Genomic DNA, 17,551 nt, shown 5'->3' with positions numbered 1-17,551 from the left:
TCAGTGCCCAGGGCAGCAGTTCCATCCCTGCCCAAGGACACCCTGGAGTTAACAAGCCTTAGGGATGCAGAAACAAAGATGTCAATGTGTGTCTGTGCAGACATTGCTGGTCTTGGAAAACACTCGAGTCTGTGCCCTGGAGCTGAAGGGGCTTTGCTGTGAACCCATCTGGGCATTGTGAACCTCACCTGGGCATTATAAACCCACCTGGACATCATAAACCCACCTGGACACTGTAACATCCACCTGGACATCACAAACCCACCTGGACATTGTAACACCCACCTGGACATCACAAACCCACCTGGACACTGTAACATCCACCTGGGCATCATAAACCCACCTGGACATTGTAACACCCACCTGGACATTGTAACACCCATCTGGACATTGTAACACCCACCTGGGCATCACAAACCCACCTGGACATTGTAACACCCATCTGGACATTGTAACACCCACCTGGGCATCACAAACCCACCTGGACATCACAAACCCACCTGGACATTCATCATCATTACAAGTCCCACCTGGACACTTGCCTGTGTCACCTGCTCCAGGTGCCCCTGCCTTGGCGGGGCTGTTTGAACAGGATGGGGGCCCCAGGGGTGTGTGTGTGATCCAGATGTGCGAGGGGGAGCCCAGGTGTGCAGCGGTTCCAGCTGTGAGGGCGGATCCAGCTGTTGCCGCCGCCCACGTGCTCCGGCCCCGCCCCGAACTACAACTCCCACAATGCCCCGCGCGCCCGCCCGCCCTAGCGCCTCACCTGGCGCATGCGCACAGCTCCATATGGCTCCAAGATGGCCGACACGGCGTCCGGGGGCTCCGGCGCGGTAAGGGCGGCCTGTCCCGGGGCTCGGGGCGGATCCCCCGGTGGGTCCGGGCGGGCCAGCAGCGCTCGGTGTCCCCGGGGCTTGGTGACGGACCAGGCCCGGCCACGGGGGCCGTGGCGGCGGCCTGAGGGAGGAGGGCGCTGATTGGCTGGAGGGGCGCAGGGGGCGGGGCTTGGCGGGCGCAGTTGATGCGCTCGGATTGGCCGGCGGTTCTTAAAGGGGCCGCGCCCCAAAGGAGTCGGGGGGAGTTACGTGTGTGCAGGTGTGTGGACACGTGTGTGTGTGTGTGTGTGTGTAGATGTATGTATATAGATCGGTGTGTATTTATGTACATGCATGTATATGTGTATGTGTGCATGCATATGTATATATATACACATGTATATGTGTGTAGACGTGCTTGCCTATGAGTGTGGTGCTGCACACGTGTCTGTACAGCTATCCCTGCTCCTGCTCCTTCCATTCCCCACTCCTAGACCCTTCCCATTCCCTTCTCCTGCCCTTTCCCATTCCCTTCTCCTGCCCCTTCCCATTCCCTTCTCCTGCCCCTTCCCATTCCCCTTCCCCTCCCCATTCCCATTCCCCTCCCCATTCCCCTTCCCATTCCCCTTCCCATTCCCCTTCCCATTCCCCTTCCCATTCCCCTCCCCATTCCCCTGCCCCTCCCCATTCCCATTCCCCTTCCCATTCCCCTCCCCATTCCCCTGCCCCTCCCCATTCCCCTTCCCCTTCCCCTCCCCATTCCCTTCCCCTGCCCCTCCCCACTCCCCTCCCCATTCCCCTCCCCATTTCCCTGCCCCTCCCCATTCCCATTCCCCTTCCCCTGCCCCTTCCCCTGCCCCTCCCCATTCCCCTTCCCTTCCCCATTCCTATTCCCCTTCCCCTGCCCCTTCTCCTTCCCCTCCCCATTCCCCTTCCCCTCCCCATTCCCCTTCCCATTCCCCTCCCCATTCCCCTCCCCATTCCCCCTCCCCCTTCCCCTCCCCATTCCCTTTCCCCTCCCCATTCCCCTTCCCCTGCCCCTTCCCCTCCCCATTCCCCTTCCCCTCCCCATTCCCCTGCCCCTCCCCATTCCCCTTCCCCTGCCCCTCCCCATTCCCATTCCCCTCCCCATTCCCATTCCCTTCCCCTGCCCCTCCCCATTCCCCTTCCCCTGCCCATTCCCATTCCCCTCCCCATTCCCCTTCCCTTTCCCCTCCCCATTCCCCTTCCCCTCCCCATTCCCATTCCCTTCTCCTCCCCATTCCCCTCCCCCTTCCCCTCCCCCTTCCCCTCCCCCTTCCCCTCCCCATTCCCCTCCCCATTCCCCTCCCCATTCCCATCCCCTCCCCGCTCCCCGTGTGCCGTGCCAGCCGCCCTGACTCCGTTCCCGTGTTGCAGCGGGCGGGCCCCAAGCAGCCCGGCACCCCGGCCGACAATTACCACCTGGCGCGGCGCCGGACGCTGCAGGTGGTGGTGAGTTCGCTGCTCACCGAGGCCGGTTTCGAGAGCGCCGAGAAGGTGGCGGTGGAGACCCTCACCGAGATGATCCAGAGCTGTGAGTGCCCAGGGACCCGCCCCGGGGGGCCCGGCTGGCCCCAGCCCCCCGTGCTGCCCCACCGAGGGCTGTGGGTGTTCAGGGTGGGCTCCAGGAGCTGTGGATAGTCCATTGTGGGCAGTGCCATCACTGTGCTGCCCACCCGAGCTGGGTCAGAGCTCCAGGGGCTGTGGATGTTCCAGTTTTCCCAGTTTGTGACTGGTACCCACTCTGTGGCTGCCCCGTGTGGGTTCCAGGCCCTGCCATGAGGGACTCAAGGCCACCCCACCTCTGTGAGGTTCAACCCATCCCTTTTCCCACCAAGGTGGTTCTGACCCAACAGTTACTGATCTGGTGTCCAACACTCCTTCATTATTTCTTGGGGTTTTTCCCCATGTTTATTGTCTGATGTTAAGGATGTTGTAGAAGGGGCAAGGCTGGAGCTCAGACTGGAGTCACAGATTCAGTGACACTTCAGGTTTGTCCCAGCTCCAAAATAATTACCTTAGTGAGTACTCACAGATACTCACAGAAGTATCACACGTTGAATTGCTGACAGAATGAACAGAGAAACAAGATTGCAGAGATCAGTTTGTGAAGGCTGCAAAAGTCCCTCTGCTCCTCCTTTCTGGGTGATATACTGAGAACCTTATTATTCTGAAATCAGGAAATGATCAAGTTCTGTATATTTTTTTCATGCTTGAGATGCAGATTTGTATTTTACATTTGTGGAAAACATCTGACTCGTTAACCTTTAGTGTCTCCTTGCTTTAATTTGAAATATTCAGGCTGCAGGATACTCCATTCCAGGAGCTATCTCTCATTCCTTCCTAAATTTGTTCAAAATTCCCATCCCTGAGGCTGGGCTTGGGCTGAGACCAGTGTGGGCACTGCAAGAATCAAGTGTGTGGTGGTTTTGTCCCCTCAGATATCTCAGAAATTGGAAGGAGTGCCAAGTCCTACTGTGAGCACACAGCCAGGACCCAGCCCACACTCTCAGATATCGTGGTTACTCTGGTGGAAATGGGTGAGTGGTTGGCTGTTCCTGCTCATTCCAGCTTTGGAATTGCTGTGTCTGTAGGAAAATCTGTCCCCTGGAGGAAAATCTGTCCCCTGTGTCTCTGGGCTCTGTCTGGTGCTCACTGTTCAAGCCTTGGGCAGTGTGGATACACAGAGCACTTGGTTTTCCTTCTCGTGTCTTTGGGAGCCCTTGGAAAAATCCTGGAGAAGCCTGGGGAAGGGATTTGTGACAGGATAAACTCTGGGTGTGATTCCTGTTTCCTCTTCTGTGTTTCAGGGTTCAATGTTGAGACCCTCCCTGCGTATGCCAAGCGCTCCCAGAGGATGGTCATCACTGCCCGTACGTGGAGTCCTTTCTGTCACACAGGAACTGGGCATTCCTCTCTGCTGGCACCCAGAGGGCTCCTGCTTTCTGAGGGATGGTGCATTCCAGACTCCTGGAAGTGCAGTTTGTTAGTGACACTGTGATGGGGGAAGGATGAGACACTTTGCATCAGTGTCCTCGTTGCACATGAGGATCGTCAGGATGGTTTTGTTCTCCTTGTGTAGGAGAGAGGGGCCAAGTGATCCCTGTTCCCTCCTGGGATGTGCTTGGACAGGGCCTGGGGATGTGGCTCACACTTTGTGCCTGGCCCTGGGCAGGAGGAACCCACCTGATCTCTGTGCTTTTTGACCTCTGTAGCTCCTGTGACAAACCAGCCCGTGACTCCCAAAGCCCTGACAGCTGGACAGAACAAGCCTCACCCTTCCCACATTCCTGGCCATTTCCCTGAGTTCCCAGATCCACACACTTACATCAAGACACCGGTGAGTGAGAACACCATTTTTGTGTCATTTGGGGGCTGTTTGAAGCCCAGACCAGAGGAGTGGGGTGGTGTCACTGCAGGGCTGGTGCTGTCCATCCAAAGTATTGCTTTATCCCTTGCTGTCCAGAAATCAGCCAGAATCCCTGGATTTCTGGCTGATGGACATCTGTAGCATTCCCAAACGCTGTGAATGTTGAAGGCCAGGGCTTGGCTGTGGCTCCTGCAGCCCTGCAGAGCTCTGAGGGGGAGCTGTTCCCCCTCTCAGACGTACCGGGAGCCCGTGTCCGACTACCAAGTGCTGCGGGAAAAGGCGGCGTCCCAGCGCAGGGACGTGGAAAGGGCCCTCACCCGTTTCATGGCCAAGACAGGGGAGACCCAGAGCCTCTTCAAGGATGATGTCAGCACATTCCCACGTGAGTTACCAGCACTCCCTCTGCCCTAAAAGGCACCTGTGTCTGAGCATTCCCCCACTGGGGTTCTTGCTGCTGCAGGGGGTGAGCTCTGAACAATCACACTGTGTTATTCCCTAAGGAAATGAGGAATCTTGTGCTCAAAATGAGGATGAAGACCCAAAGGAGGCTTCTACCCTCACTATGGCTCACTGTCTTCTGCTGGTGGAGAAGGCTGAGGGGAGCTGAAATCAAAGCTCATCCCAGTCCGGGCTCCACTCCCTGTAACCTTTGAACAAGGAATTTCTTCTCTCTGATGTTTTTGTGGTAGTGATTTTCCTGTTTCTCTGACTGCACAGCAGTGATGGGAATCCCCTCCTTCCCAAGGCTCACTGATGGCACAGGGGTCAGTGTTAATGTGATGCTTCAGCCTGTCAGAGAATTAAACTCCTGTGGAGGACAGGGAGGACTTTTTGTGTTGGAATAATGCTGGAAACATAAAGGGATCTCAGAAAACAGGAAATTAGAGCCTGCCATCTTTTAGGGACAGCATATTCCATTCCTGGTCCTGGGAAGCAGGAAAAGGTGGTGTGTGTTTAAAACCAGAACCAGCAGAAGTGTTTGTTCTCTCTGTGCAACTTTGTGCTTCCTAATTTTTGAGGTGAAGGGTTTTCTCCCAGCTCTCTGACTGTGTCCTTTCCCCTGACTCCAGTGATTGCTGCCAGGCCTTTCACTGTCCCCTACCTGACAGCTCTTCTCCCCTCTGAGCTGGAGATGCAGCAGATGGAAGAGACGGATTCCTCAGAGCAGGACGAGCAGACGGACACCGAGAACCTCCCTCTGCACATGAGCACGGTACAGCCCCCTGGGGCAGCTCCTGCCCTGAGCCTCTGACCCCTGCTCTGTCCTGGGGCAGCTGGCACAGTAGGAGGGAGGGAGGTGGCCACGTGGGCTGTGTCTCACCAGGTGTCAGTGACTCAACATTGTCACGGTTCTTGAGCTCTCTGCAGGGTGCAGAGCGAGGCTGGGGCAGGAGCTTTCAGTGCAACCTGCATTTCAGCCTCAGGGGTTCTCCTCAGATCTCATGTTGTTCCCCAGGGGATCTTCTTGTGTTGGAAATCAGGGTTCAGTGTTGAAACACCCTTAACACAGCTCCTTGTGTGTTGCTGTTCATCTTGGCTGTTGATTGTCTCTCCTGCCCACAGGTTGTGTGTTTTGATCTTAGAATTATGGAATCCCAGAATGGTTTGGGTTGGGAAGGACTTTAAAGTCATCTTGTTCCACCTTGTCCATGAGCAGGGACACCTTCCACTATCCCAGGTTGCTCCAAGCCCTGTCCAGCCTGGCCTTGGACACTTCCAGGGATGGGGCAGGCACAGCCTCTCTGGGCAGAAAGACCTCTAAGCCTTATTTTGCATAACTCTGGTTGTTTGGATTTGGTTGGTTTTTTCCAGGACGATTCAGGCCCTGAGAAGGAAAATGCCTCAGTGTTACAGCAGAACAGCTCCCTGGCAGGCAGCAGGAACGGGGAGGAGAATGTCATAGACAATCCCTACCTGAGGCCAGTGAAGAAGCCCAAGATCCGCAGGAAGAAGTGAGGTGGGGCTGGAGTTTGGTGGCTGCTCAAAGAAGGAGAAACCAGAGGGTTCAGGAGAGGCAATGCAGCTGAGTGGTCCAGGAATGATCTCTCTGCAGAGGGAGCTCCACTCTCATCCTGGTTTCCAGTGCTCCTTCTTCCCCTTTGCTCTCCTGCTGACTGGGAATGGCCCACAGTCCATGGAATGGGATGAAGGGATCCCATTGCTTTGTCTCCACCGTGGGCAGGATTTGCTCTTGGAAGAGCTGGGGCTGGCAGGGATTGGAGCTGAGGCACACGAGGATTTTCCTGCTCCCCAGCAGGCTCTGCAGAACACAAAGGCATCACTGGTGCGTGGCTGCCTGGCAGGCAGGAGAGGAAACTTCTGCCATCGCCCCTGCCAGGCCTTCATTCTGAGGAATGTTACCAGAGGCAGGAAAGGCCCAGGGAGGTTTCTTTCTTTGCATTCTTGGCAGGTAAAAGCAAACAGACTTTTATAAACTCAAGGTGTCTGATGTGTCAGTGAGGAGTGAAGTGTAAATAGAGAGCTGAGAGGGCATTTGATTCTCACTTTCCTCACTGCAGCTGCACTTGGGACTTAAAAGCTCTTAAGTGTGGTGTTTACCCTGCCCTGCTTTGAGATCGTTTTCCTGCAGAATGACTGGCAACATTTCACAGCTGCTTCGGGCTGTTTCTCAGATCTATTGTTGGTTTCAACACAGCACAAGTCCTTTGAGAGTTCACGCCTTCACCAGTTGTTTTGGAACTTGGAATATGGAATAAAGCTGCATTGATTGCAGGCTGCGGGGCCCTGCTAGTGATCACATTTCTTTCATTTTATCCGTTCTCAAATATGTACTTTTATCCTCAAAAGTTCCTCTTTTTTTCCCCCTTTATTTCCCCAGAGCAGAAGACTTTTATTTCAGCAGTGAAAATGACTGATGAGGGGAGTGTTGTAATTACGAGCTGGTTCTGGAGGGCTTTGCTTTAATTTCCTTCAACATTTTCTTAGGGAAAATACTGGAAAATTTTGACAAAAGGCTCCTGTGGTTTGGTCCAGTCTCCCAAGGATCCCAAGGTGTGCATGTTCATCTCCATGCAGTTCAAAGGATCCTCCCAGGCCTCCCTGTTCCCCCATCTCCCAGGGAGGAGGAAGAGAAAAAGGAGCAATTATTTCAGTGAGAATGGAGATGTTCCTGCCAAACAATCTGAAATTAGATCTCTAAAAAACCTCTGCTTGTGCCATTGTCACTTCTGCTGGTGCCTTGGTTGTACAGAAGGACAGATGTACAGAGACACTGTGTGTGTACAGACCAAAAGTTCTGTCTTTTTTTACTTGGATTAAGCTTTTCTCACAATGAGAAAATCCCTCGCTGGGGAGGGGAGAAAAGTAGAATGAAAATTGTGATTTTTATGTTCTTAATAAAAGAAATTTTATCTCCTAAGAGCAAAACTGGCTGAGTCCTTCAAGTTTTAAGAGTGGAAAAGGACCTGAGTGGGGCTTGAGTGTGTTTTCAGTGTGGGGTGTCAGAGCAGGAGGTCTTGTCCCTGCCTCTGCATCTCTCCTTTCCCTTAATAAACATTTGGTAGCTGAGAAGGTTGGAAATTTCATCAGAAATGACAACAAAGGGCCTTTTGAAACCCCATCAGTTTGGCAAAAGCTTTAGTAGAAGGTTTCTCAGTCACAGGTGGAATGTGGTGAGGCACCTCAGGTGCTGCTGACTTTGTTCATCTTCTCACACCCTTTTTTTTCCTGATTGGAAAACCTAAGACAGATGGGGATGAAATACAGTCTGCCATAAATACAAAGGTGGAGGTTTAAACAGCCATAAACCCCAGACTTTAGGTCAGCAGAAATTCCAGGGGGTCACACCCCCTTGTCCAAGATCTTGCCCCAAAAGGGGCAGCTGTGACTCAACAGGTTCATCCCATTTTGGCAGGTGTGTGGTTGGGAGGGAGGGAACCAACAAAAGTCAGGGGGCAGCTGTTGTGGCACATCTGGGAGAGCTCTCAAAGCCTGAAAGTGGGAAGTTGGAAGAACAGATTTTGGCTTTACAGCTGAAACAGGTGCAGGTGAAATTTGCTCCAGAAACAGGTAAACAAAGCCAGGCAATTGGAAAGGCTGTGCTGGGGCTGTAGTGGCACCAAGAGTGAGTGTTGCCTCTTAGTTCTCCCCTGGGGCCGAGTCAAGGCTGTGATCAGACACATCAGTCTGTGTCTAAACATTTATAGAAATCCCCAGGGTTCAAGTGCTTCACTGCAGAAACAGCTGAAGCTGAACCAGGACCTTTCTGTTTCAGGCCACATTTATTTTCCTGGCCAGATTCTTAATTAGCAGCATGTTATTTGCTCCTTCTTGAGAATATCTTCATGCTGAGAATATCTTCTTACTCTTGAGAATATCTTTGTGCCAGTAGGGCCACACTGCAGAAGTGCATCTTGCAGGTGTCTGGGGGGTTATTTTGTGCACAAAGCCATCCTGCACTCCCTGAATGTTCCTGAGGGTACCCCCAACACCCCCAGCTCTCCTCTGGCTGGGGGGAACCAGGGCAGAGGGGGGTGAGGAGACCAGGGAAGGCTGGGGGGAAGATGGTTCTGTTCACCCCCAGCATCTCAGCTCAGAAGAACCCCAGTTCTTCTCAGGGAGAGAATCTTAAGGGTAAAAGCTGGAAAGCTCATGGGTTGGGAGAAAGTTTAATAAAGAAAGCAAAGAAAAACAAGGAAATAATTCCCCACTTCTGTGGGCAGGTGTTCAGCACCTCCAGGAGAGCAGAGCCCACCCCTTTCCTCCTCCTTCCCCACACTCCATAAACTGAGCAGGCTGTCCTATGGTCTGGAATGTCCCTTGGAGTCACCTGCCCTGGCTGTGCCTCCTCCCAGACCCCCAAATTCCTCCCCAGTGTGGCAGCAGGAGGGGCAGCAAAGGTGTGTGCCCTGTGCAAGCCCTGCCCAGCAAGAACAGAAACTACAACAAAACCAGTAACAACAACTACAACAAAACCAGTAACAACAACAACAACAAAACCAGTAACAACTACAACAAAACCAGTAACAACAACAACAACAAAACCAGTAACAACAACAACAACAAAACCAATAACAACAACTACAACAAAACCAGTAACAACTACAACAAAACCACTAACAACAACTACAACAAAACCAATAACAACAACTACAACAAAACCAGTAACTATAACAAAACCAGTAACAAAAACATCCCTGGAGTCTCAACCCTGTGTTCAGCACAAACCCAAACACAGCCCCACTCCAGCCACTGGGAAGAGTTTAACTTCCCCCCAGCCCAAACCAGCACCCAGGGACAAGAGCACCAGCCCTGCCTGGCCCTGGAGACACCCACACACCACACCAGGTAAGCCCAACTAGTGGCAAGAAATGCCTCTGTTCGAAGTGATTTAATTCAGGTTTTATTTTAAAATATTTAAAATACTTTCTTGGTCCCTCCAGCCTGGTGGGGCAGGGGGATGTCTGCAGAGGACACAGCCCAGCCCAGCCCCTCAGCTGTAGAACAGCTTCAGGTAAGCCAGTCGCTCCTGGTGTTTTCTGAACTCTCTGTCCATGATCATCTAAAAGACAACCATTCATTCATAATCACAGTGGTGCTGGACCAGGGGGTGGACTTGATGGTCTTGGAGGTCTCTTCCAACCCAGTTCATTCTATGGCTCTGTGATTAACAGCAATGGCAGCTCCCCAGGAAAGGAAGGTGTGAGACAGTGCTGAGAACCTCAGCCTGTGCTTTAAATGAGTTTTTCTTTGCAGCAGAGCTATGGGGCACTCAAGACTCTGCTTTGCTTCACTGTGTGGGTGGAAACTTCCTCAGGAAATCTCTTCATAGAAGGGGTTTTTTGAAGGGCTGTGACTGGGTTTGCAAACAGGCATTTTCTCATAGAAAATCACTTAGTACCTTGTGCCCCAGGCAGGTAAGGGAAGGGTGACAGAACTTAGTGCAGATGCAAAGTAACCAGAAAATTGCTCTTCTCAGAAGCCTTGAGCCAGGAATAACATCCCCTCATCCCTGCCCTTACCTGCTGTACCTCCCTTTTCACCATCCTCTTTGGTGGCTTGGGCACTGAAGACCAGTCTGGAGCCCCAAACTTCATTGGCCAAGTGACTTTTTTGTTTAGTGACTGCTCTGGGTTGTAAGTTCCAGGTCTAAAGAAAACAGGCACAAAATGTCTTAATTCTGGAGCTGGTGTATGATGTTTATAACACAGAATTTACCCCAATGACCTGTCTGTGGCAGTCTGAAAGACAACTTTTCACTAATAGCAATGGTGGTGCTGTAGACAGGGAAGATGTGAGATGGTGTTCAGAACTCCAACCTGTGTTTTAAATGAGCTTTTATTTTCAGCAGAGCTACCTGGGGGAGATCCCTGGCAGAAATGCATGTTGTGGTGTTCTAGTCACCATGCCAAGCTAAAGAACAAAGCAGGGGAGCTTTTTGAGGAGAAAAAGCTTTCCTGAGAGCTCAGTTTCTTATTGCCCATTCGTGTCTTGCATTTCTCTCTGCCACAACTCCAGCTTAGTGGGAAAATGTAGGAAAATGAGTTCTGTTACCCAGGGAAAAACTCTCTGTCTGGTGGCTTGGTTGGAAATCGTGGTGTGCTGGAGGAGAATGGGGCATGGGCAGGCTGGCACCTCCTCTTCTCCATGTGGAAGGGCTCGTACGCTGCTGGGCCAGGGGTCACCGTCTGCAAGGGGGAAACATCTGTGTGGAACATCTGGCTGTGCCAACCACCCCCACGTGGCCAGGGCAGCAGCCAGCTGGGTGCCACAGACCTGCTCCCCACTGCTTTGGTGCTCTGAGGGTGTTAAACCCCAGAACTCCCCTCTCCTCACCCGGGTCCTGGGCATGAAGCGCGGGCCTGTCCTCGCTCCCATCACGTACCCCCTGCTGCTCATGGGCCTGGTGCTCAGGGAGGACTTGAGGATGGTTGTCTGCAATTTGAAGGCAGAAGTGTCTTATTGACATTTCAAAGGCATCACTTGCAGGGCAGAAGAACACGAGTAGCAGATGTTGTTTCTATTGATGTTATTCCTGCTGATGTTCTGCCTATTGATGTTATTCCTGTTGATGTTATTCTTGTTGATGTTATTCCTATTGATGTCACCCCTATCCATTCCCCTGTTTTCTCACTGCTGTGGAGCTTTGAGGACTGGTGTGTTGGGAAGGGAGGGGTGTGTGGAGTTATCCTGCATGGCAGGAGGGAGGCTGGCCACGGCCCTACTGCTCCTGTCCTGTGTCTCCTGCAAAGGACCATGGCATTAAAGAACTCACCTCTTGGCCCAGGTAAGAGCCTGGCCCGACCAGGGGGTTGCCCCCCACAGCCATCACCTGGATGCCCAGCCTGTCTGGGGCGTGGTGGTAGGGGAACATTTTCCGTTCCTGAGTTGTCCCAAACGAGATTTGCTTCTGCACAGCTGAGACACCTGCAGAGGGAGGTGCCACCAGTGTCACAAACAGGACAAAAACAGGTGACCACGTGCTGCTTTTTTACCTGAAGTGTCTGCTGCTCTCTGCCTGAGGCCAACCACCCCCACACCTCCCAGGTGGGAACCTCCCCTGCCCCTGGATGTCTGTGGGACATCTGCCCTTTGGATGCCTCTTCCCTCCTGCCACAAACACCTGATTTTTCCCCAGGCTGGGAGTGATGAACAGCCCCACCCTTGGGAGGTAGCTGGGGAAGTTGATGCCAGAGTGCAGCTGTGTGAGAAGATCCCTGATCCCAGAGTCCCACCAGGTACCCCCACCTTGCACAGCTCTCACCCCCTGGCTCCTGCCCCGCTGCCATCCTGCCCTGCCAGTGCCTGCCGGGATGTCCAGGCTGTCTGTGTGCTCCAGTTGCTATGGAGGGTGCAGGAAAAAGCTGGGGATGAATAATGGCCCTGTGGAATGTGCTGTGCTGGCTCAGGGGAAGCAGCCTGAGTTGGTGATGTCACCACCCTTCTTTGTGATGCTTCATGTGGCACAGCCTGCTCTGCCCCCTTGGCTCCTCTCTGTTTGCCTGTGGCTGCCAGGGTAGGGCAGCAAGAAAGCCCTGGAAAAAGCCACTCTGGAACTAAGTCCAGCTTGTGGATCCAAGCCCTTCCCCTGAGCACAAGTTTGAGTACCAGGGGACAATCAGGAAGCACCAGAATGTCAAGGACAAAATGAGCTGAAACTGAGGATTGTTGCTTTTGCAGAAAGCTTTATTTAATCATTCTTATTGTGCACAATTGGATCGGAGGCTGGAGCAGGTGAGGAGCCTCATGGCCAGTTGCAGCAGGAGCAGGAGGGGTCGAAGACCAGACCAGCTTCACAGCTCTGCACAAAGGTCTGGCCATTCAGGCAGTTGTAGAACTTGCTCCTGTCCTCGGGGTCTGCGTAGATGCCGTTGGCTTTGCCGGCGCAGAAGCCGCTGCCGCCGGAGCCGCCGGAGCCGCCGGAGCCGCTGCCACTGGTGGTGGTGGGAGCCTGGGTGACTGGGGGCAGGGGCTCAGCAGGAGGAACACAGTCTGGAATCAAAGCAGAAAAGGGTTTATTTTTGTGTTGATGGTGTCTCATCCCTCCCCTCCCTTCACAAGGAGCTTGGGGGTTCCTTCAAGGAGCTGCTCAAACCACTCACCGCCGTTCTGCAGCCCAAGGCCCTTCTTCAGGGTGGAGATCAGGGGGTATTTGCCTTCATTGCAGAAAGTGCCAGTGAAGTCATCCATGTCCAAGGCCCAAACCATGGCACCTCCAAAGTTGTTCTTCTTCAGCCAGTCCACCTGTTGGGTGCCAGGGAGAAATCCCAGTGAGCCCTGGGAGCTGCTGCTGCAGGAGGCTCCTGATTCCTTCCCAGCACAGCCCCACGTCCCACCAGACCTTGATGCTGAAGCTCTTCATGTTGTCGTAGCCGACCCACTCGCTGCCCTTGTAGGCGTAGGGAACATCCTGGGGTTCATCCCAAGCCTGGGTGGCTCCATTGCTCAGGAGAGAGCAGATCTACGGAGAAGCACCAAGAGGTGGAATGTTATTTTTGTGCAAAAACAGCAAAGTCCAGACTCTGTCATTGTCTTGACTTTATTCTCTTGCTTTGGTTCCTGACAATAAGTAACTTTTTCATAGCAATTCCAGGAACAGTTTTGTGTCTGAGGCAGCCAACCAGAAACCTCCATGGATGCCTTCCTGACACATTCCTTCAAATGATTTGAGCAAGGAACATGAATAGACACACGTACCTCATAGTAAGCCAGTGTCCCAGCCTCCCTGGTGTAAGGTCCAGCTGGTCCAGGGCCAGATGCTGGTGCTCCAACAGAGGTGTCAGAGGGGTTTTGCAGGGTGAAGCTTTTTCCATAGGTTGGGAATCCAACAAGGAGCTTCTCAGCGGGGGCGCCGTTGTCCTTCCAATAGTTCATGGCATATTCCTGTAAGAAAACATTCCTGTTGAAGTCTTTGCTGGGGATTTGCAGGCAGGATGATGAATTCTCGACATCTCCTCAGTGGTGCAGTCGCAGAGCTGTGATTGTGTCTCACAAAACACACTTACAACATTGAAGTACTTGTAGTCCCCGGCGTCGGCTGGGCCTGCATACAGGGGGCTGTTCTCACCAGTGTTCCTCTCCCAGGAGCCGTGGAAGTCGTAGGTCATCACGTGGATGTAGTCCAGGTACCTGTGGAGAACATTCTCTGTGTCCTGACCTGCCCCTTCAGCACTGGCTGTCACCCCTTGTCACAGCCCAGCCCCGCTGCCTGCACAGCCGGTTCCCCCAAGGGCTCTTTGGAGCTCTGGCTGCAGCACTTGCAGGAAGCCAATCCAGCCCCACAAGTGATCCCAGGGTTTGCCACTCACTTCCCAATCTCAGCGATCTCGTAGCCAGCCTGGATGGTGGACAGTCCTGCAGCCACAGCCGCGGTGACCATGAGACGGGGCTGGTTGGTCTCTTTGGCTTCCTGCTCGAAGGCTGCCAGCAGTTCCTGAGGGTGCCAAGGAAAATGTGTCATGCTTTGCATCTGCCCAGGGCTCTGGCCAAAGCTCTACCAAGCAGACCAACACCCACCTTAACCAGGACGGTGAAGAGCCCCTTGTCCTGGGCTGGGCTGCCCCTGGAGCCGGGGTATTCCCAGTCCAGGTCCAGTCCATCAAACTGGTACTGGCGCAGGAATTTGATGGCAGACTTGATGAAGGTCTGGCGGTTTGCAGCGGAGGAAACCATTGTGGTGAACCTGGGAAAGCAGAGCAGGAGAGAGTTGAGGTTTGGTTGGAGCCTCTCCCTCCTCTCCTTCCCATTCCAGGGTGCTGTTATTATGGGAAGGATGTGGTTTAAACTTACTTGGCTGTGCCGAAATTCCATCCTCCAATGGCCAGGAGTGTCTTCAGATCTTTGTTCCTGGAAAGGGACAGGAACTGGAGTTACTCCAAGTCTGCAGCTCCCTGAGCCACTGTCACTGGGCAGAGGGGCTGTCACCCTGCCCTGCCTGTCACTCTCTGCCTTCTCTCAACATCCTTGCCCAGGGCTGTGCTGCCACCGTGCAGAGGGCAGAGCGTGAACAGCAGGGCATGACCTGAGAGGCAGAACAAGCCATGCCCTTTGCTCCCAGTACATACTGGTTCTTCAGCCCGTTGAAGGACTTGTAGAGGGTCTCATCATTCCATTCATAAGTGGTGAGCTCGTTGTTGTTCATCCCAGCAAAGGCGTAGATCAGGTGGTTGCACAGGCAGGGGTCGACATTTTCAGGGGTGTATTTGCCCAGGCCAGGCCTGTACTGGGCCCAGTTGGTGAAGTAACATGTCAGCACGTAGGCAGTGCCTGCAGGGACACAGAGGAGCTCTTGGAGGGCTCAGCCTGCACTGAAGGGACACCAGAGAGTGACCTCAGGCAGAGCATCAGCACCAGATCTGCTGGGAGGGCCTGGGCAGTTTCCTGGTGGGGTCAGGAGTTCAGGGAAGGGCAGTAGGGTTGGTCATCCCTTGGTCACTGCCTGGCTCTCTGGGTCAGGAGTGGATTTGTTTCCTTCCTCCTTTGTCTCAGGGGATGGGTCAGTGTTGGAACCTCCTGAGCCCTTAAACTCAGCACTCGGGGTCTGACCCCAACTGAACCTTTGTGCTGCTGCCCCGGGAGGCAGAGGGAGGCAGGAGGGATCCCTGAGAAGGGCTGGGGCAGTGGGAGGCTCTCTGGGTGTTGGCTGTGCCACCTCTTTGCCCTGTCTGGGAGTGCTGGGGCTGGGGAGGCTCTGCAGGAGTTGCTGGACAGAAGGAGGCACCTACCAAGGTGGGCGTTGAGCAGCAGGGCCAGACCTGGGGGGACAGAATGGAAGAACAAACATGTCACTGTTTGCACTCAGAAATACAAAGTTCTTGGGCAAGACTGGGGTGAACCCAGAGCCACCTCATCCTGCATCACCGTGTTCTGTGACAAACACACAACACTCTGTGCATTCCCAGCTGAGGTGCCTCAGTGTGGGTAACATTTGCCAAACGATTTCAGGTAAAAGCATAGAAAAGAAACCAAGTAAGTGCCAAAGCAGAACTTGGAGTTTTAGACTTTGCTTCAAAAGCACATTTCAGTTTCCAACAGCAGTGAACTCTATGCATGGTCAAAGCAGGAAAGATCCCCCCAACATCAGCACTAAAGAAGAGAACTCTCCCTCCTTAAAGGAGATTGAGAAATCTTTGAGGAAAAGAGAGAGCAGCATTTTCACACCCCCACCCCCCTGTCCAGGCTCAAGTGTGGCAGGGGCAGAGCCCCCAACACTTGTGAGAAAGGCAGAGAGCCCCAGGTTGAAGTGGGACTTACCGGTGAGCAGAGTGAGCTTGGCCATCTTGGACCAGGACTGAGGAGGTGCAGAACCTCTCCTGCTTTTATAGCCCTCTCCCCTCTGCTGCCAATCTTGGATCAACACAGATGGGCAAACATTACAATACTTGGCAAAGCTCAGGATCACTGAAAATGATACCAGTACAATGGGCCTGGAGGCTGCAGTGGAAAGATCAGTGGTGTTGGGTCATGCCATGTCCTGGTGTTGCAAGAGTAGGTGAAGAACCAGATTAGATTTCTTTTATTGTTTGAAGTGTCCTTCAGAGGGACAGGTTTGTGTCACCCTGGTGATTGCTCAGTGACAGATGGGTGAAGGGTTTGCCCTTGTGCTGCCCTTGAGTCTGTCCACCGGTGGTGGAACTGCCAAACTGAAGGTGCTGCTCAAGACCTTGGTCTCCTTGGCCCAGTTCCTGGAACCAATGCCAATCAGATTCAACTTCTACAGAGTTTTTCTCCCATGTGTTCTTGGTGATGAGGGTTGTGAGGATATTAGGAAAAGAAGGTGACAAGAAATAATGCTTCTCCAGAAGAGTATTTCTTCATATGGGAGAGAATGACTCAGCAGGAGCTGACTTGGTTTTCCTTTAGTGATGGAACACCCTGGGCTTTCCTGCAGCGACCACACCTGGGCAAGAGACAGCTCAGACCACTGTCTTGGTTTAGCCTGGCCCCCTTGCCAAGCCCAAACTGCCTTCCCCCCTCCTTCCCACACTCTTCCCAGCAAAGGGGAAAAAAAAGAAAAAACCCTGAGAACTCAAAAGAAACTGAATCAAATCAGAATATACATATATTTTCTAACATTTACAACTACATCTGCAACCTGTACACACTGTTAGGGGGCCCCAGGGAAAAAGGGAAGAGGGAACGGGAACAAGGAGTAAGGAGGGACAAAACAAAAACAAAACAGACAAATACAATCAAAAACTCTAAAGAAGGAAGGAAACTGGCAAATATACAATCTCACCAACAGCTCCAAAGGGAAAAGACCAGCTCCTCTTTCTCCCCCCTCTGCCTGGCTCTGAACAAGGGACCGACGTTGGGGTTCCTCCTGCTCCCCAAGCCTCGCCAGAAGAAGAAGCAAAAACTGACTTCCTATCTCTGTCTTAGTCCTCCCTTGTTACGTGGAAAACATGTGTGGAATATTTCTGTAATGCCACTTCCCTAGTTACCACTGGTCACCAAGGGAGGCCTAAATCAAAAACTGTGACAGCCACAAAGGCCCCCCAGTGTCAACATTTTGCCTACGGGGAGCGAGCCCTGTTCCCATGTCCTCCAAAATGCCCAGAGCTGGGAGCCCAAGCCCTGCTCACTCCTGCCTTGACATGGGCCCACCAAGAAGACCAAACCCTTGTAAAACTCAACCCTTTGGTTTGGCAGTGCCACCACTTGTGGAAGGACTCAAGGACAGCACAAGGTCAAACACTTCAGCCATCTGTCACTGAGGCATCACCAGGATGACACAAAAGAAAAAGTCCTGAAGGACCAACTACCATATGCAGACAGATGAGGGTCCTTTAGTCTTCCCCAAGTGCTTTCCTTTCCACACCAAGACAGACCTCAAAAGGCTCCAGAGGTCACTGGGGGTGGGATTTTCCAATCTATTCCAACTGAG

The 17,551-nt window shown here is 53.0% G+C and overlaps 3 protein-coding genes across 5 annotated transcripts; 1 reads left to right on the top strand and 2 right to left on the bottom strand.

Moving 5' to 3' along the window:
• The first annotated feature begins 743 nt into the window (after positions 1-743).
• Positions 744-7,586, top strand: TAF8 (TATA-box binding protein associated factor 8). The gene is made up of 8 exons (XM_071578870.1): positions 744-833; positions 2,214-2,370; positions 3,278-3,376; positions 3,647-3,709; positions 4,052-4,176; positions 4,441-4,588; positions 5,277-5,419; positions 6,019-7,586. Exons 1-8 carry the CDS (start codon positions 774-776, stop codon positions 6,160-6,162), a joined length of 939 nt encoding a protein of 312 aa, XP_071434971.1. The 5' UTR covers positions 744-773; the 3' UTR covers positions 6,163-7,586.
• Positions 7,587-9,658: 2,072 nt separating this feature from the next.
• On the bottom strand, positions 9,659-11,971 carry CIMAP3 (ciliary microtubule associated protein 3). Its single transcript, XM_071578719.1, has 6 exons — positions 11,930-11,971; positions 11,441-11,592; positions 11,002-11,100; positions 10,720-10,853; positions 10,188-10,314; positions 9,659-9,727 (listed from the first exon to the last, which is right to left on the bottom strand). Exons 1-6 carry the CDS (start codon positions 11,952-11,954, stop codon positions 9,659-9,661), a joined length of 606 nt encoding a protein of 201 aa, XP_071434820.1. The 5' UTR covers positions 11,955-11,971.
• A 371-nt stretch (positions 11,972-12,342) lies between these two features.
• Positions 12,343-17,055, bottom strand: LOC139683513 (acidic mammalian chitinase-like). 3 transcript variants are annotated; one of them, XM_071578714.1, is made up of 12 exons: positions 16,904-17,055; positions 15,919-16,138; positions 15,390-15,419; positions 14,730-14,931; positions 14,455-14,511; positions 14,182-14,347; positions 13,974-14,098; positions 13,671-13,794; positions 13,363-13,548; positions 13,007-13,126; positions 12,768-12,909; positions 12,343-12,657 (listed from the first exon to the last, which is right to left on the bottom strand). In XM_071578714.1, the coding sequence occupies exons 2-12, from the start codon at positions 15,941-15,943 to the stop codon at positions 12,410-12,412; spliced, it is 1,425 nt and encodes a 474-aa protein (XP_071434815.1). In that variant the 5' UTR covers positions 15,944-16,138; positions 16,904-17,055; the 3' UTR covers positions 12,343-12,409. The 3 variants fall into 3 exon arrangements, with proteins under 3 accessions (XP_071434815.1, XP_071434816.1, XP_071434818.1); XM_071578715.1 differs by having other exon boundaries at positions 15,919-16,011; XM_071578717.1 differs by having other exon boundaries at positions 15,919-16,098; positions 16,904-17,028.
• Between the last annotated feature and the right edge of the window lie 496 nt (positions 17,056-17,551).

This window comes from Pithys albifrons, chromosome 28 (genome assembly GCF_047495875.1).
Source record: "Pithys albifrons albifrons isolate INPA30051 chromosome 28, PitAlb_v1, whole genome shotgun sequence".
Taxonomy (NCBI): Eukaryota; Metazoa; Chordata; class Aves; order Passeriformes; family Thamnophilidae; genus Pithys; species Pithys albifrons.
This window is presented reverse-complemented; position numbering and strand designations above follow the sequence as displayed.